We start from the raw sequence: 20,618 nt of genomic DNA on the forward strand, positions 1-20,618 counted from the left end.
TACAACATTGCTTTAGCCTTTGTTTATTTATTTATGAATTAATTTTTTGGACGAGCAGTTTTCTCATCCAACACAAGAAGCAATAAAAACAGAGCCATCACAAACCAACAGGTCCCAGTGAACCCACATCAGTTTATTCCTCCCCTTGTTCCCACCTGTCAAAATCATATTGTACATGTTTTAATAGGGATTTATTTGAAATAATTAATTACAGAGTCAATTCCACTGATTTTCTGCATTTCACATTTTCTGCAAACAAATTTAAGGTTTTTGATACACAAAATGTGTCATTATCGGGACAGGATTAGTTTCTCAAGGGGTACTGGGATAATTTTCTATTTTACGGGGGTCCTCTGTGTTTTTATTGTATGTGTTTTTCTCAGATGTCCTCTGAGAAAATTACAGGCTGAATTACCTACAGATTTTTGCTGAACTTTGGGGTCCTCCGGTAATTTTAATCCCGTCCGGACACACATCTCTCCCGTCCAGAGTTTCGTCTCCTTGCGTTCAATAAAATAGCTATTTGGCTACTGCCACACACTGTAATTACACTTTGGGTGCATGTTTCTACAGAGATCCATATACACACATCAGAGAGTGGAAATAAAAGTGCTACTGAATACAATTTATGTGACCGAGAAAGCCTAAAAACTCACAGATTCTCCTGTTTTTTTTTTTTTTTCAATTGCAGTCCGTATGCAAGAGTTTTATCACTAAGTAGAAGTGTAAATGTTTTTTACAGACAACCCCCTGAGAAACTAATCCCATATGAATAGGGCTATTGTCCAATGAAAAAGAAGTATCTCCATTTTTGTAGATTTTTAGTTTACTACATAACTTGAACCCACTAACTGTCCCGTATACTGGCTCAAATTTTCTTGATGATTGGACCAATAAAAATTCTCCAAAATGACCTGAAATAAACTCTTACATTGACTTTCATAAAAAAATTCAGTTTTTGGCTCAGTGGTCCAGCGGGCTAAGCACTGCCACTATGATCAGGAGATTGCTGCTTCGAATCCCATTCATGTAGCTTGCCTTTAGCTGCGGGAGCCCTGAAAGAGCACAATTGGCTTTGCCCTCTCTGGGTGGGTAGATGGCGCTCTCTCCTCACATCACTCCAAAAGGTGTCAATCAGCACAAGATGTCTGTGAGAGGATATATCCTCCGAGCGTGCTGACTACTCTGCATCAGGAGCAGTTCGAAAAAAGGTGGCGGCTGACTTCACAGGTGTCGGACGAGGCATGTGCTAGTCTTCACCCTCCTGGTGTTGGGGCATTACTATTGATAGAAGGAGTCTTAATGAGTGGGTTGGGTAGTTGGTCTTATAAATTGGGAGAAAATGGGATAAAAATTTGAAATAAAAAAATATATTTATCTCTCTCCAGTAAAGTTTCTGTTTTGAAGATACATGTTTTTCATTGTTGAGCGGTGATATCTTCTAGCACTATTATGTGGCATGCCACCTACACTACTCAACTTGAGTCTACTCATATATTCTTTTGTCTATTGGGTCGAATTTCGTACCTGGTGCCTAGGCCTGTCACGCTAATTTCGTTATCGTTGCATTGTACATAATAAAATTAACCTACAAAAAGTTTTGCCCCATCACAAACTACATTTTCAAGATGGAAGAGTGGGGGTGCTGTATTAGTGCAAAATAAACCAGGTACAAAAAAAGCGAGTGGAGTCGAGAAGAGTAGTATAGGTGCCATGCAGTGAAAAGGTGCTGTTGGATGGTGCTGAAAAATGGAATTAGGGGTCACACCCTCTAAAATCCATATCTTGCTTCGAAACTAGTATAAATGACCCATTTCATGTGATAGATTTGTGTGTTGAAGCTTTTAGAAGCAACCCCTTAAAGGTTCTGGTGCCCATCACCACCACCACTGATGATGATACAAAAAAAATCTGTAGAATTCCTCTTTAAATTCTTCCACAGGGTGAGTCCTGAGCTTAAACAGACAGTTTCATTTCTTCCATATGGCCGTGCCTCTGGGCAGCTCCTTCTTCTGTCTGAACATCGCATGAGACAATGTGGTATCCTGGCATCCGCTCTGTTGTTTTCTGATCTTTTTACACTCTAGCGTTGTGTATTGCCTATGTATGACTCTTCTGTCTCTTCCAGAACCTCTTTACCTCACTGTGCCCATGGGGTGTAACCACCATAACCCTGTGAGGTGCATTCTGCCACACCAGCACACCCAGTCCCTGTGGAGAAGCAAAGGGTCAGCTGTCAACATGCATAAATAAGGCACACACTCATTCTGTTACCACACACAATGCACCACTTAACAAGCATAATGGTGTGAAGTAATTTTCAGGTATTCATGGGGTGAACTTAAAAGGCTAGAGAAGGTCATGGAGAGCAGAAAAGGGCTGTGGATAGTGATAAATCCACCAGGAGGAAGAAAGAAGGATAAATTTAATCACCAACCTGAGCTCTATCCCGCAGAACCTCAAAATCAGCCTGTGACAGGAACTGGTTGTACAATACTCCTGAAACAAAGAGGGGAGGAAGAAGCATGAATAGTTGAGAGCAAGGAGAATGAAGTAGCTTTCAACAGCCTCAGCATTACCATTAAAGCCACATCTGTGAAAATGCTTATTATCGCTCACCTATGCCTGAGTGCCATTGACATTCAGAGGTTACAGGGTGTCATTCAGGAAGGAAAAAAGGAAGTCTAGCAAAGCCTTCAATCTACTTAGAAGCTTTTTATGAGTCAGGCTTTGTTTCCAGGCTCATACAAGAGTCACCCCAAGCATTTATTCGGTTTGAAATCAACCAAATGACTTCTTCATGCAGAGTATGGCATTTACCACTTTACATCAAGAATGACTGCAGCAAGCCATCCAATCAAAAACCTATCAGTCTTCAAGTCTTCATTAAAGCTATTCCACGTGTCCTGTGAACACGAGTGCATGCACAAAGGAGAACATTTGACTATATTCTGCACAATGCTGCCATTTGCAACAACTCAGTTTTCTATTTTTTCCACCATTATCTTTCTTTTCCTCCTGGAAGGCTTTATATGATGAAGCCTTTTCTTCCACATTTCTAACAATGAAAACACATTTTTATTTCTCTATTGAAAGCAGCATTAAATTTAATATGGCATTGATATTTCTTGTGTGTGTAAAGCCAACAATACTTAGAGTCGAGTCTATTTTTCTGTTTTGGAATAATTAACCCCATATTCATTGATAATGACTTCTAATCAAAACCAATTAAATTTAAATCTTTGAAATGAGCTACAAATACACCAGTTTAAATTGTATAAATGATGGATGAAATGCTAAAATATACACTGCTGGCATGGGGCACCAGCATGGAACAACACACTAACCACAGCACCCTACCTAAGCACAATCACACACAATAAATGACATTATAAGTTGCGTGAGCAGAACACAGCAACCACTACCATCCGATACTGGCTCGACAAGAATCCAGAAGCATAGCGAACTATGTTCATGGTCCGTGCCTCAACTGCCAAGTACTCAGATGTCTGCAAAAACTCATGAGACAAATTACTACAAGAACAGAAAGACCACACCAATCCCCTTCATCCAAACTCTAAACACCAACTTCAGTGCAAGCTCTTCTCAGGGGTCATCAGGCAGGCACCTTCCTTCGTCAGTGTTTCGCTGAATTAAGCCCACGACACCTCCAGAAGGCTCAACAGTGAAGTCTGGCATCCCAGACCCACCCCCCTCCAAGCCTGCTGTTGAAGCACAAACTCATTCCCTTCCCCACGTAGCCTCAGCCCTTCTGAACCACAACCACTGACTAGATCTTCCAGCTACATCTGACAACTCCTTCACTACTGTCCTCAGCACACAACCTCTAATGTGCTGTGGAGTGGTATATTTAATTATTTCAGTATTTCAGTATATTACTCAATTATGTTCTCTCAATTTAAACTGTGATGAATTTAACGTTATTGGAGAAAGTAATTTACATTGAATAAATTGTCCACTTTTCGGCATTAATATTTAGTTACCAATTCTGCAGGTGTCATTAGAATGGATGGGTATTTACAGATGTGAGTGAGTGTCAGCCATTTTTTCAAGTGTCCAAATCATGAATTTAAATTTGAGCATGATTTCAAGAACACTACAGTCTCCCTACAATGCACTTGCTGAGATGAACATGGACCAAAATGCATTGCAAGTCTCTGATAAAATTAAGCTGATGACATTTGCTCATATAAGCAACTGAACATTAGAAGCCAATGGAGAGTGAATTATTCATGCAATTCATTAAATGCATGTCTAAGAATTCAACACAGCACAATGCATTAACAAAGTTTAATTCAGAATTCAGTTTGTTTGTGTACAGACATCGAGTGTGTTTACATACACTGCAAAATCTGTTCATAATAGGGTTGCTGCAGTAATCTGATTATTCGCATAGTCAAACAGTATACTTTGATTGCTTATATCAGGTCTAGAGTAAGGTCTAGAATTCAGATTACGAATTCTGATAAAAAGAGCTCAATTTTAGCTCAGAAATCCTATTTTTTTTTGTGTATGTATACTCTTACCTACAATATTCACATTTCTGTGAAAACAGAAATGAGTGAAAATACTGGCTGGTTGCAAAGCAAAAATCGGATTGTTGTCTGACTCACATAGACAATAATTTCTCTCATTATCTGATTACTCAAATTCACGAAAAAGCATGTAACTCCCTCAGTGGTACACTTTAAACACAGTTTACACACTTGTGTTTATGTATTTGACTGGTGCTGGGCTTAACCCCCAAATTTTACCAGTACCCACCACCGGTCAGAAACCAAATAAGCAAGCCGATTAAATATTCCTGCAGAATTCAGAAGAAATCAAGTTCACTGTAGTCAAGATACACATGATCTGTTTACAGCAGCATCATTCTCACAAACCTGAATGAATGTTCCCTCGATTCTCAAGTCTCCATGGTAACGAACTGAAGGCAGACGGGGTATTTTAAATGCTAGGGATCCAGATCTGCGTCCGGAGACCAGCTTTATATTTCCTCATGCTGCCTGAGTCTGTTTAACAGTCGAGTGTGGAGCATAAAACTTGTGAATTCAATTAGGAATTTGATTGTTATGTCTGTATGTTGGGCCAGGAGCGCAGATGATGCTGAAAGTTGCAAAGATGACACTTTATTTTGAGGATCACAAATTATGGGTTTATTTTTAAGCTTTTAAACTTACTTATTTATTTGGACTACAATTGGTTGTATGCCACATGCACATTAATAATATTTGCTAATTTGCTGTAATAATACAGAACAAACACTATTACTACACTTATGTAAATATAAGTAATAATTCACGATCAATAATTTGCATGTAATTGATGGTGCTAAGATAATTACTGTAGGAGTTTATGATAGTTTAATCAATCAATAATACATCAAGAAGCGTTTCAAACAAAGGTTACACTTGTCATTAATCACAGAGCAAAAAACAATAAATAAGTATTAAAGAAGTAAATTGGCCTCACAAATTTAGTCTCTATTCTTGGCACTTTGGATGCAAAATCAAAATGTATATTATGTCAGAATGAATTTCATACAAGAGCTCAGTTTTTATTTTTTGCTAAAAAGCATTAAATTAACATCTTCCCAGATTGCATGCTGTTTAGTTGGCATATATCTGTTATAAAGTATAATCTTTATGTAACAGACCTCCGATTATGTAATAATAAAGGTTAGAATGAACATAGCTTAAGGCATAGTTAAAAAAAAACAAGATCTTGATAAAAAAAAAAAATGAATTCCTTAAATTGTCATTAAACATAAATATAGGACATTAAATTAAATCTTTACCTGAAAACTTGTATCATTCCTATTTACCCTTATGCATATGAATGCAAGCTTTAAACCTTAACATGCAAACATTAACATGTAACCTATTAACCTACAACCAAAGTACATAATCAAGTGTTTCATACATATATTTTTTGTTTTTTTAAATGGCATCATCCCGAAATCCCACTGCATTAAATCAGCCCCAATCAATCATATTTCCTTACCTTTAGTTAAACAGCATTAGAAATGGATTAATTATATTTGTAGCATTGTTCTATTATTATTCCCAGACAGCTGAGCAGTCCTGCAGTATGGAATCATATTGAAGTTTTCAGCTAGACTGCTTAGCATGTGCAAAGTAGATTTCACACATGATTTGGCAACAGTTTGGAAAGAAACACTCTTACCTTCTGTAAACTGAAGCCGATCTCTTTCAAGCTCCCACAGTCTGATCTGGTCTGTGATAGTAGGAGGAAGCACTGGAGTCTGACAAAGACACCAAATCAAAGAGATGTATTAGATTTACAAAGGGAGAAGAAAGTATCTGGTCTTTCTTTCTTCAGACAGATAAGATAAAAGTTGTAAAATAAAAGATTTTGAAGTTACCTGTTTGAGCATAACAGGATGTGCCCTTGTCCTCAGGAAGTGGATTATCTGCCGATCATAGGGAATAAAAGCAGCCCCAAAAGAATATATGAACAAAGTATTACAATGGATTTTCAGAGACATCATGATATCTTATTTCACACATTATTAGTAAGCTTGGACGATATGACTCATATCAAGTCAATTCAGTACAAGCTGTTGCTGCATATTTTAAAATTTTGTTCAATTTGATGCTTAAACCCTGAAATTAAAGTTGGGAAAGAATTTCAGCTAAACTTCAGCTGAATACTGGTTTCTCAAAGTAGTATTAGTTAGAAATGCACATTGCTAATATGTAAAGCCTATACACAAGATCTTTACAGAGTAATGTGAATTTCTGTCTATTTAAAACATATGTAGCAGTTAGTATACCTTTATATGATTTACACACAAAATGCGCTTTTAATATTCGATTTAATATCAATGATCAATATTAGCATTAAGACACATTAAAATAGCCCAAATCTGACCCAATTTTGTGGTCCTATTATGTTTTTATGTTGATCTGTACTGGAATGGCAATTATACATACAGCTCTGGAAAAAATAAGAGACCACTTCAGTTTCTGGATCAGTTTCTCTGATTTTGCTCTGATTTTCACAGTTTTTATGCATCTTGGCATTTTCTTCTCCACCAGTCTTACACACAGTCTATTAAAGTGGTATAAACACTTATAACAGATTTGGAGCTTTTGGACTATTTGCCCCAATATTAAGGACACCATAAGAACATAAACTGTCTGATTTGGTGACTTTTGTCCATTAAAACCGGTATAAAACAAATTTAATAAGGCAAATCTTTTTTTTTTTTTTTTTTTTTTTTTTTTTTTTTTTTTTAGAAATTATAAAACCTTATCATGAATGTCCAGCATTTTACTCATAGACTTCAATTTTATGTCAAAAGCAACAGAAAAATAAAGACACAAAGTGTCACTGGTGCTAAGCACTCAACGCTATTTGAGTACCAACAGCACACTAGTGAGAAGAATCTTCAGGCTGCTAAACTAAACAGTGAGTGACTATATAAGTGAGTGAGTGCATGAGAGTGTTACATGCCAGGTCCATGAGGTGCTTTTGAGCTAAAAACAAAATTAACAAAGTCTGAATCATGCAGCAACAACATTATCTAAATTAACAGACACTAAGTGAATGGGTCCTTGCACTTTCCTGGATGGTAAATACAGTATTGTATTCTCAAATCATTTCAAACTGGGCTAGTGGGCTATTACTGAATCATTTACAATGATAACTATGATAACAGAAAGCTGTAACAATATTAACATCCAGTGGTTCTTTATGGCTTTGGTTCTGGATGAGTTTGTCTATTTTAGAAAAAAGCAGTTTCTTCATATGCTTTAAATTTCAGATTAGAAATCTGAGAAAAAAATGAGAAAAAAAAAGCTGTGTCCTAATAAAAAGAAATAATAAAACAAAAAATATATAAATTTAATTTAAAAAATAATTAAAACTACATTCCAAATTCAGAAGAGACGCATTTTGTTTTTCTGTAGTCCTCCATCAAAAATACATTATTCACAATGCATTAGCAGGCAGAGCAGCCTCCCCTGGAACCATTGATGCCTATGATCATGAAAAACAATGTTCCCTGCGATCCCCCCCGATTTCCCGCCACAGGCTTTAAATAGTCACAATTGAAACAAAACGGTGCAAATGAACCCATCAGATTATGTGTCTGGAAATAACCGTGGGTATCCCTGATCAAGAGCATCACAACAGCAAGTCATAACCAAGGTTGCAAAGCTTTCTTGTGATGTGCTTTATGAGCACATGTGAGCTTAGTCTCATACCTGCTGTGCAGTGATGCCATTAGCGATAGCCTGCTGCACAGACTCCCTGGTGACCTGGGCCACGACCACGTTAGATAAGCGGTAGAGCATCTCGCTGAACAGAGCAACCAGAGCGATCTGCAGCTCAGAGTCTAAAACAGAGAGATGTGCAAGATCCTACAGTCATTTTACATCAGAATTAGAAATAAGGAAGATCTCTCAGTAAACATGATCCTTAGAAAGGTGTTACTATTAATGTAAATAGCTTCAAATTCAGGAAAATCTTGCAAAACTAACAATTCTGAACAAAATTAATTGTGTTTGTTGGACAACATTCAAAACATCTTTAATTGGTTAAAAACCTAAAATTGTCAGAATTTTAGTGATTGGTTAGCAGTAAACATATTTACACAGTCCTAGACATATTTACATAATCCTATACATATTTATTACAATCCCTTCTCCAACATACCCGTTTCAACTAATCTGTCAACTAACAAGGACTTATTTGCATATTGTAGGATTATGAAGGATTGTTCTGTTTTTTTTTTTTGTTTTTTTTTTTTGTTTTTTTTTTAAACCTGCTGATACATTTTGTCTGAATTAAAAATATCACATTAACAGCTTTGTTCTAGTTATGTCAGATTTTCGTTGGAAAGAGGACACAGCAGTCTTTGAGGTTCATGGTGTGTCACTTCTATGTAAAGATCTCTCTTTATTCAACTATGCCAGAATAAATACAGTCTGACATTCTAGGGCATCTTTAAGTCACTGACCCTGAGGCAAATATTCTTAGGTTGAATAGGTTGAATGGCTGCTGGCTTTAAATGGGTGAAACAGCGCATTTTATTTCTGCTCTGTTCTAGAATAGAATCACACTCCTTAAATGTAATCCAAGAAAGCAGACAGCTGTTGAGACTGTAAGATGCTCTCATACAGTTGTGCTCAAAATAATAGCAGTGTCTTTTAAAAAATGAGTAAATTTCAAAGTTCTTCTAACAAATTGTACTTTAATGAACATAAATGCATTGGGGACATAGCACATTCTATTCCAAAGCAGGACAATTGGGAAAAGTAATTAAAACTCAAATAATAATAATGATATTTCACAGAAAGTCAGAAATGTAATGTTCAAAAAAATAGCAGCGTTGACATCTTTTCTTGGAAACTCAAAAATGTACTGCACAAACTAATAAATTCTTAATAAGTCAACTTGGCTGAGTATCCTAAACTAATATTTTGTTGCAAAACCACAGTTTCTGATAACTGCTTCACATCTGTGGTGCATGGAGTCAACCAATTTCTGACAACGGTCAACAGGTATTGCAGCCAAGGCCTATTAATTGTACTATATTCCACAATTCCCCTGCATTTCTTGGTTTGCCTAAAAATGCGCTGCATTTTTTATGTCAGCCCACAAGTTTACTATGGGATTAAGGTCTGGGGATTGTGCTAGCCACTCCATCAGTTGAATCATGTTCATCTGGAACCATGCTTTTGCTCGCTTGCTGGTATGTTTTGGGTCATTATCTTGTTGAAAGGTCCACCTCAAAGGCATTTCCTCTTCTGCATATGGCAGCATGACTTCTTCCAATATCCTAATGTACTCAAATTGATCCATGATCCCTGGTATGCGATAAATAGGACCAACAACGTAGTAGGAGAAACATCCCACCACCATGCTTAACCGTCTTCACTGAGTACTGTGGCTTGTATTCTGTGTTTGCAGGACATCTGACGTACTGTCTGTGACCCTTGGACCCAAAAAGAAGAAGAACCTTGCAGTCCACAAAATGTTACGCCATTTGTTCTCAGGCCACTCAATGTGTTTTTTGGCGAATTCTAACCGCTTCTGCACATGTCTTTTATTTAACAGTGGGACTTTGCGGGGGCTTCTTGCTGGTAGGTTGATTTCACCAAGACGTCTTCTGATTGTACCAGTACTCACAGTCAACTGAAGGTCTTCCTTGATCCTCTTGGAGCTGATCATTGGCTGAGCCTTTACCAGTTTGGCTATTCTCCTATCCATTCGAGGAGTTGTTTTTCTTTTACTTCCGCGTTTTTCTGTTTTTTCTTCCCATTTCAAAGCATTGGAGATCATTTTAGCTGAACAGCCAATCACTTTCTGTACTTCTTTATATGTTTTCCCCTCTTTTATTTGTTTCTTGATTAAAAACACTCGTCTTTAGAACAGTGTCTTGAACGACCCATTTTTCTTGTTTTTTCAGGACAAATGCACAGCCAGCATGTTAGTTGCCTTGCTCCTTAAATAAGGATCACCTGTTAACACCTAATGCCCTCCCTAATTGACGGCCTCCCTAATTGAACTCACCACTGCTATTTATTTGAACACACCCCTTTCAGTTAATCATTCAATTTCACAGAATCTGCAGTATGCATGGGTGGCCTGTTGGGTTTGTTAGTTTTCTATGCCCTTATTATACCCTCCAAAAACTTACTTGTGGTGTAGAGGTTGAAATTTTAACAAAAACAGTGATTTATCTCGCTGCTCTTGAGGCACTGCTATTATTTTGAGCACTACTGTATATAAATTACTTACATTTATGTGTGACAATTTTATGAACTAAAAACCAATCACTTTTCTATTTTATAAACCTTTTTCTTTTTCTCCCCAATTTTCATGGCCAATTACCCAACCCACTCATTAGGACTCCCCTCATCATTAGTGATGTCCCAACACCAGGAGGGTGAAGACTAGCACATATGCCTCCTCTGATAAATGTGAAGCCAGCCACCGTTTCTTTTCGAGCTGCTGCTGATGCAGCATTACTGAGAAGAATCACAGTGCACTTGGAGGAAAGCGCAGCAACTCGGTTCTGATACATCAGCTCACAGACGCCTTGAGCTGAAGGACATCACCCTTTGGAGTGATGAGGGGATGAAAGAGCGCCATCTACCCACCCAGAGAGAACAAGGCCAATTGTGCTCTCTCAGGGCCTCTGACGGCGGCTGATGGCAAGCTACATGAATAGGATTCAAACCAGTGGTCTCCTGATCATAGTGGCAGCACTTAGCCAGCTGGACCAAGTGCGCCTTATACTGAGAAAAATATGATACATCAACAAAATACACTGTACATGTTTAAATCACATATATAATTACAGACATACCTGTGTAAGCATACACACGATAGTTGGTTTCTACCACAATGAAGCCAGACTCTCCTGTTCCAGACATTGCGCTCATAGCCGTGGATGAGGAAGAGGAGGATGAAGAGTTGGCAGTGACACCTGCCGCTAGAGTTATAGCCAGCCTTGTCGGGTAATATCTTCTCGACTTCCTCTGAAAAAAGTAGAAGAATGTGCACAATAAAAACGAAAGCAGGGTTGTTAACTTTTATAGAGCAGCTTTTCTATGAGTGCTCCCAGGATTCCTGCTGCAGCTACAGTACTGTAAATACATTCAGTTCTATATACTGTATGTGAGATTTACTGTTCTGAATAGCATTATACAAGCAGAAAAATACATTTTCTAAAAATTCTGTTATCATCTTCACAATGACTAACCTTCCTCTGGAACACCAAGCCAAACTCTCGTAGGTGCTGAAGAAACGTCTGCAAAGACTCGCTCATTCCTTCCACAGAATAGTCCTGTTATAAGGCAAAGAAATAAAAGAAGCAGTCTTTTTGTAGTTGATTCTCTTATCGGATAAAGGATGCGAGCCACAAGCACAACGCTGATTTCCCCTGTCTTATCAGGACATTAAGTAATGACTATTGCTACAGGGTTGATTCATGCAGACCACAATCGGGAACCGTTTTTTAATCTAAAACTGGAAAATAAGAATTAAATAAAAGTAAAAATTAAAAAATTCACTACTTACCCTTCCAAGAGTGGAGAAACTCAGCTGGAACAAGAAGGAAAGAATCTCAACGAGGTCCATCCCTCTAGACTGGAACAGGGAAGATAGTAATGAGAAAATATTCATATTCTATTCTATTAATATTGTATTAGTTTTCAAAAAAATAGTGTTTATTTTTAACAGTAATTATTTTTAATTACTAGTTTACATGTATAGACTTATGAACAGTGATAAACTTTGTATTGTGTTTAAACCCTGACCACTAGACAGCAATGTTGTACTCAATCATTACATCCTACTGTTCTATTGGACAAAAGGTATTTTTTTTCTTTTATTCAGATTTTAGAAACATGAATGTGTTAGGACAGTTTTTCCCCTAAAATCTAATTAAAACACTTCCTTATTTAAAACATCACAATATTCTGATTTGTAACCCCTGTTTTGTAAAGCGCATCGCCAATTTTCCACCTATAGACAGCCTTAAGTGCTTTTTACAGTACAGATGGTGTTAACACTATGGGTGTTTTTACACCTGAAAGTTTGGACCAGGGATTGTGTGCATGTTACATTTGTTCCGGTTAGTTTTGGTTTTACACTTTTTTTATGGTGACTGAAAAAAAAGCTTTGCTATGTTCTGTCATCATCACTTACTGGGACTGAGCCACCCTATACTTGACAATGATTGGTTTATAGAGCACTGTCAGTTCGGCCAGTTGCCTTTCAAGATGTTATGATGAATTGTGCCTCCCTGCCAGAACTCAACTTCACTTCCTGTATGGTCTCGTAAGGTCTGGACCTTGAGACGTTCCAGTTTGGTCCAATGCACAATAACAGGTGTGAAACGTGCATCAAATGGTGGACTCAGACTGGATCAACTGAATCATGGTCACAAACATTGTTTTTTTTAGATGGCTCAGACTTTCAGATCAATTACATAATAAAGAGGCAGGCCATCTTCACCCACTAAACAAAAAAGCAGAAAAAAACAACAGTGTGGACACATTACACTGGTGGCTCCTGTATCTACTGTAACTGTAGATTAATCCTTATTTATACACAGAAATGAAAAGGAAATCTGAGGCTAATCTGTTACACTAATTTTGCTGTATGCTGCGGGTGCACTAGAAGAAAGACGAATTCCGGCACGGGGGCAGAATTCGGCACAACACTTGGAAAGGAATCTAGTCAAATTGACAACAAACCATCCAAAATATCAAGACACCACCCATACAGGTGAAGACCACAGAACATAGCAAAGGTATATTAAGCTGTTCCTTAAAAATGCAGCCTGAAACAAAATCTAGACATCAATACAAAACTGGACCACATACGACTTTAAGGGGTGAAACTCACGAAAATGCTCTTGGGAAAGCAGGCCCAGGCTGTTTTTGTTACTGGGTCTTTAAGACTGATATATGATAACGACCTTGAGCAAATGGCAGTCTGGGCTGAAACTCTTATATGACTGAAATCCTCAGGGACTATATTAATGCCAGCAGCTCCTCTCAGATGTGTGGATCCTTTGGAAAAGACACATTTGCTTTGCGATGATCAGGAACAGAACAACGTTCCATCTTAATCAGTTTCTCCACATCTTTCACTCCGATAACTCTGCAACAGACTCTCTCCAGAAACAGCACGCTATTTCACATCAACATGAATAAGTAATCTGAACTACTTACAGCTGAATGGTCATATGTAAATGTGCTTATTGTTGTGACATCACAAACAGACACGTATAGATCTCTAAAGTGATGTGTTACTGTGTAATCATGATCATACCAATTTTACACGCCTTCCACACATATATGGAAACTTATAACAGAGGACATTCTCCTAGTCTCCAAAAGTATTCCTAAAATTCTTTGTCCACAAACATACATAAAAATCACCCTGAAACTTAATATGTGGGATAATAAAGCAGATTAGGGGTGCTAAAACCTCAAAGTGCTTTGAAATTCTTCAAGAAGCAAGTGAAACGCCAAAATAGACCTAAATATAGTGCGAAGCCAGAGCCCTTAGTCCAGTAAAAATATTTAACTCTACAACTATACCTCGATTTTTACACACAGCCTCAAAGCTGGCATTGTTCCACAAAAGAAACAACTTAAAATCAGAAAGAACACTGCAGTCTCTAAATCACCCACACATTCCTGGTCAGGCTGAGACGTCAATCTTTTTGTAGCTTTTTTTTCCAAAAGGGAGTGCAAGACCTTCTGTAGAACACTGAAACTTTTTCAAAAGTTCTCAAAAATCTCCTTGGAGGGAGCTTTGAAAAACCACAGCTTTCAATCACCTAAAATGCTTTGTTTGGTTAGACAGGAGGGCAAAATGCGGAGAAAAAGCTAAGCACTCAAAATTACTGAGAAACATAAAGATTGTGAATTGATTACTGTGGATTTATGTCAATTTTTTCTATGACCAAAAATACAAAACGCCAAGTAGTTATCAAATTGTTTTTTTTGTTGTTTTATCTATAATGTTCTGCCCCCTGGATCTTCTGAATTATAGAGTCATTATCAAATATAAACTAAATGAAATGAGAATATTTGTGCTACTAGCAAGCTAGACCTTCTGCTAATTAACAAATACTAAACATTAACATAATTATGTAACAGCTACATAACATTATTGTTAAATAATGTAGTTTGATGAAGACGGTTCGATTGGGGTATTTTGTTGAGTGTGCAAGACTTATAAAGTCAGTTCTTCAGTGTTAGTTTGCATTTAGCAAAACTGAGCAGTTTCCCAGAAAGGAAAGCCTAGTCTAGTCTTCGACTACACAGCACAGAAAATATAGTCTAAAACAAGGTTTAATCTTTGTCTGTAAATCTGCCTTATTAACTCATTAACAACTGACTGATACCACAACCATGTTCTGCATTGACTGAGAAATGATTGGTAAAGAAAACTTTAAACACTATTTCATTACTATTCAATTTGTTTTTCCATGTTATGATTCCCATAAAACACTCAAAACCAAAACTCCACTTTGACATCCATTCAAGAACATTTCACAGCATGATCTACTGTACTGACAGCCAAAAGGGCCGATATCTCTCTTGTGGACAAACCTGGACAGTGTTGAGGTACTGCAGAGTGATGTACCACAGCTGAGAGGCTGTGTCCAGCAGGAGGAATTGGAATCCAGCTGAAGTGATGCATGGCGCGTCACCAGCCTCGCTTTAAGAACAGCAAAAGGCAGGGAAAGGAGGGTTAGTAAAGACATGAAAGTACAGCACATCTTGATCTTTCTAGCTTGACACAGCTGAGTAGAAACATGTGAAGCGTAGCAGAGCGCACTACCTCTTCATGAGGCCGGCCTGAATAAGGAGCTGGGCCAGGTCTTGGCTGACCGCTGCACTGGGGGAACCCACCATGAAGTGAAGGATCACCTCCCAGCGCTCCATGGCGTAACGGTCCAGACTCTCTACATCTCGTGCATGCCGATCAGGCCCCAGACTGCTGCCCTCATCTGCCCACGCTTTACCGCTGTCAGACAAGGAGGAGAGAGAGAAAGAGGTGTAAACAAAAGTTTTAACATCACAGGAGGTTTTTTTTTTTTATATATATAAAGCGTGACTTTTTTTTTAGCATACACACCCTGTCAAATTTTAGAACACCCCGAATTGTTTTTTCTTTATTTTTTATGCTCTTCAGGTAAAGTCAATAACCGAAAATGCTATGAAATTCTGTAAATTAAACTTTGCAGTTAACTGACAGGGCCTTTAAGGAAATCTAATCAACTAAAAACTGAACAAACAGTAAATTTAGTACTGTATATATATATATTGTAAAAAATAACAATTATTATATTGTGTTAAAGTTACATTTATAGCAAACAATTGGTTAACAGCTTACAGCTTGGTAAGCAACAATCTGCCTTCTTAACTGAAGCATTTACACACTTACACACAGCACGTCCACATTTCCATCATAATAACTAGAAAACGACACAGCAACACACATAACTCTAGAAAAGTATAAGCATTTTCTTTAAAGTAATCGAAGATGAAGCCAGAGAGCAGCAAGTACTGTTTTCAACACCAGGAAGACGTTTGGCTGACCCACATGGCAACACCTATATCACAGTTCAACATTGGACTTAGTCTTAGTTTCAGCAGTGAACAGGAGACTTTAATAGATGAAGTGCAGTAATAAAGTCATTGCTAAAACGAGAAAACAAAAAAAAGCAGTTTGTCTGGGCCATACAGCAGTCCTACTGGATAAATGAAAAATAGGGGTGCTCTAAAACTTATGACCAATAATATATATGTCAGGGTGCATACACTTTTTAAACAATAAATTTCCATGATTTTTCCATGCCTTTAAGGCAAATTTTTATAAGCACATGATCTTTAAAACAATGCAGACATGGACAAACAATAATACAAATTGATAATAGACCTAAAATTAATTTTATATATAAAAAAAATATATATATGCAATGTTGACACAGAATCTTCAATAGTAAAACATGTGTCAAATCCTGAGAGATTCATTGTGTAGTAGCTTAAATTAGCTTTCTGTCAATAAATGAAAAACGTTTGTACAGCAAATTTCCATGACTTTTCCAAAACTTTCTGGGTATTTTTATTTTTCCAAAACTTCTCCAGGCCTGGAAACTGCTTGTTTGAAATTCCATGACTTTTCCAGGTTTTTCATGACCGTATAAACCCTGATATGTACATATTAAGTATGGTAGTTTAAACAAGGCTTGACAGTGGGTGCCAGATAAATGGGACATTTGATTTTCAAAGTTGTGGAGGTGTTACAAATTCCTCGATCTGCAGTCCTCATATTCATATGTGTATCAGTGTCATAGAAGACATTACCACCCACAGTGGACAGCACAATGGTTGTAACTGGGTAGAACTGTCTATGCAAACAAACAGACAAGCAACTCTGGCAGAAATCACACCCACAGGCAAATCCCACAGGTCTGTGCAGCATTCTTTAGCTTCCATGGGAATGGCAAAAGTCATAGGACACAATACTAGTTCCATGTCCCATGACATTTGGCATGTCAGTGTACAAAAACAAATTATAACCATTTTGTTTTACAATTCTTACCCTCCAAGCAGTGCTATCCTCAGGTTGTCTTTAAACACAGGGTTTAGAACGATGCCCTGGAGGCCCCCCTGAAGCTGCTGGTTATGCCACAGTCTGAGCCCAGTCAACACTGACACACACTGGTCATGATCCCTGCAAAAAAAATGAAAAAGATGAACTTTGTATACTGGCATGTCTCGATAATATTATTTTATGAACAATATACCATCCCAAAAATAATTACAATTTAAAGACTATTTCATATCACCAATATATTATTATTTTTATTATATAAGACCAATTATTTCTATTTATTAACAGTAAGGGAGAAAGGTTTTTGGCCATTCCTACTACCTGTCAGTGCAGAATATATATAACTGCTGTTTATTGTAGCCAGACCGACCAGAAAAATGTTGCTAATGATAATCCTTATGTAAACATACACAAATAAACACATTGGGCAAGTCATAACTATTTAATAAGCTATAAGTCAAAACCAAAAATTAAAACTTTAGATCTTCATAATATACATGTACATGCACTCACTTCTGGCTGTCCTTTTTGACCCACAAAGCTACTGCAGCCTGTGGTAACGGGTGGTCCAAGAACAGCATGCGCATTACGTAATTTTTGGCCAGTGATGGAAGTTCCCTGTAAAGAAATGAAAGAATAAAGGTTAAATACAATGTCATCCAACACTGCTAAAGCTTCTACAATGCTTAAGTTCTTTTATGGCAAAACATATAGTAAAATAGTAACAAAATGAGAGAACTACAAATAAATATTACTGATTTAACAATTTAACAAACAAAAAGGAACAAACAGAATTGGTTATTTATTACATTTGTTGTAACACAATTTTTCCCCAGACTGTCTGGTAAATGTCATAAACGTTCTTCCTAATGTGCATCTATGAATAGAAAAATGCCCTGGCATTCTGGAGCAATTTTATGTTACATTAACACATAATGTTGAATTATCACACATACACACAAAAAGGGCTCATTAAAACATATATACACTACATACAAAGGTTTGCGACACCAGCTCATTTATTGTTTCTTCTGAAAACAAGGGCATTAAAAAGTTTATCCTGCTTTTGTAAGTAAGAGTGTTGGTGAGGTCAGGATGTTGTATGATCAACACCCTTCCCTAACCCACCTCTGGCATTAGGCATGGCACCAATAGTTTTATGTTTATCTGCTTCAGGGAGTACTATTCTATTGACAGGACTTCTCTACAAGGACCTGTATCAGCAATGGGTTTAACTTAAAATAGCTGTATGTCTACAAACATATGGACATATAGTGTACGTATTACGAGGGTGGTGAGATTAACTTTTTCAGGTTATAAGGAGCCTAAGCATTTGTTCAGAGCACATATACAGCAAGACGAAAACAAAGATCTTCATTAACTGAGCATTTTGCTTTGATTAAGATTAATGAATGAAGAAATTATTTTATTGAATGTAAACAGTGGATACATGATTACTATTTTGTTTCAGAGTGTTTTTTGTCAGAGTGATCATGACAAGACAAATAATGACAAGGTTTTGGGTTCGATACCCAGGTTTGGCAGGTCGCCACTTTTGGGCCCTTAACCCTTACAGCTCCCAGGCACCGTAGCACTAGCTGCCCACCACTCTGAGCACACGTTTTGACAAAATCACTGTCTGTGTGTCTTCTAAGTGTACTCAGTGTGTTTACTGCACGGATAGGTTAAAGGCAGAGGCAGCAAAAGCGACATCAGCCTTTGGAGTAATGTGGGGAGAGAGTGCCATCTACCCTCCCAGAGAGAGCAAGCAAGGCCAATTGTGCTCTCTCTGGGCTCCGGCAGCTGATGGCGAGCTGCATCACCGGGATTTAAATCAGCGATCTCCCAATCACAGTGGCAGTACCCCAGATAATATGTATATTTTAAAGAACATTGCACATGTCATACTTACAGATCTGTTAACCAGTAATAAAATAATTTTAAAAACCTGCTACTTTATAGTGATATACTCTCAAGGATATTTCCCATACAAACAGCACTAACCTGAAAACATTAAAACATATATAGTTAATGTTTATTAACGTAGCTATTAGTGTTAAAAGTTTCACCTGTAAACAGCCAGACATGTTGCTGGATGGTTGTAGAGTCTGTCGAGGATGTCAGGGCTCAGTTCTCTCAGGTACTCATGAAGGTTTTTGCACTGTAGCTGTACTCTGAGCTTCATCTTTAGAGACAGAGGGATCCACTGCAAAGGATGTACATAAAACACAGAGCTGGAATTAACAGCAGCGTTAGATAAGTTACTTCCCTGCAGAGTTACTTTAGGTTACTTTCATCCCTGCATTAAAATCACAGCGTTGTAATGATAAGGAGAACCAGACTGTTCTAATAAAAAACAATCAACTGGCTGAATTAAAACTTCTGAACTTACAGCCTTAAACGAACTATAGCGATTATAACTCAAAAATGTTTGCTAACCAGTTATCTAACAGGAGAGACTCCTGAACTCCAGCAGACAATAATATCACTGACAATATTACTGATTCACTAGGTGCTTTAATTCGCACTCCGGGCGCGTGCAAGAGCCTTAAATCTTATTTAATTCATGTTTTAGTGGGTCTCACCTTATAGAAAGACGTTAAAAGACAGAGTAAACAGTCCAGAGCTGAACATTAGCATGCTGCTATTGTGCTGCTGCTGTACAGAAAGCCATGTTGGCGTGATCACGTGACGCACACGAACCGGACTCTTCTGATTGGCTGATTCACAGCTGAACCGGCCATGACCAAAAGAGCATTATCTTAATTTCTATAAATGTTATTATTTCCAAATAACGATTTAAAAATTTTAAAATCCTACATATAAGTATTACATTTATTTTGCACTTTATGTTTCCCTAAAGCCAACAGTTCTACGCTTCTTTTTATGAACATTTGTTCTTTCTTTCTAAATTCATAACTATATACATTCGGCTCTAGAAAAAACGATAAGAGGTGACTTCAGTTTCTGAATCAGTTTTTTCTATTTATAGGTATATGTTTGAGTAAAATGAACACTGTTGTTTTATTCTACAGACAACATTCCTTCCAAATTCCAAAATAAAATATGACAATTATTAAAGCATTTATTTGCAGAAAATGAAAAATGGCTGAAATAACAGAAAAGAGCTTTCAGACCTCAATAATGCATAGAAAACAAGTTCATATTCATAAGGTTTTAAGAGTTCAGAAATCAATATTTGGTGGATTAACCTTGTTTTTTAATCACAGTTTTCATGCATCTTGGCATGTTCTCTACTACCAGTCTTACACACAGCTTTTGGATAACCAAAATTCAATCAGTTCAGACCGCCTAAGTGGTCTATTATTTGTTTCCAGAGCTGCATTTTTATGTATATACGTTTTTACTATGCGTTTTGGGACTGGTATGTGTAAGCAAGTTAGGTTCCAGTTGACTGCCCTTTACTGAACTCGTTTAAAAAGGAGTCATGTATGAAACACTCTATGAATGTGTATGAA

At 37.3% G+C, this 20,618-nt stretch overlaps 1 protein-coding gene across 1 annotated transcript; it reads right to left on the reverse strand.

Moving 5' to 3' along the window:
- Nucleotides 1–7: 7 nt before the first annotated feature.
- On the reverse strand, nucleotides 8–19,831 carry gtf2h4 (general transcription factor IIH, polypeptide 4). Its single transcript, XM_015600874.3, has 14 exons — nucleotides 19,725–19,831; nucleotides 19,209–19,345; nucleotides 17,653–17,757; nucleotides 17,128–17,259; nucleotides 15,361–15,546; nucleotides 15,129–15,237; nucleotides 12,076–12,144; nucleotides 11,759–11,842; nucleotides 11,363–11,534; nucleotides 8,253–8,383; nucleotides 6,407–6,454; nucleotides 6,208–6,286; nucleotides 2,438–2,499; nucleotides 8–2,211 (listed from the first exon to the last, which is right to left on the reverse strand). Exons 2-14 carry the CDS (start codon nucleotides 19,322–19,324, stop codon nucleotides 2,101–2,103), a joined length of 1,404 nt encoding a protein of 467 aa, XP_015456360.3. The 5' UTR covers nucleotides 19,325–19,345; nucleotides 19,725–19,831; the 3' UTR covers nucleotides 8–2,100.
- Nucleotides 19,832–20,618: the final 787 nt, after the last annotated feature.

The sequence above is a fragment of the Astyanax mexicanus genome, chromosome 3 (genome assembly GCF_023375975.1).
Source record: "Astyanax mexicanus isolate ESR-SI-001 chromosome 3, AstMex3_surface, whole genome shotgun sequence".
NCBI classification, from domain to species: Eukaryota; Metazoa; Chordata; class Actinopteri; order Characiformes; family Acestrorhamphidae; genus Astyanax; species Astyanax mexicanus.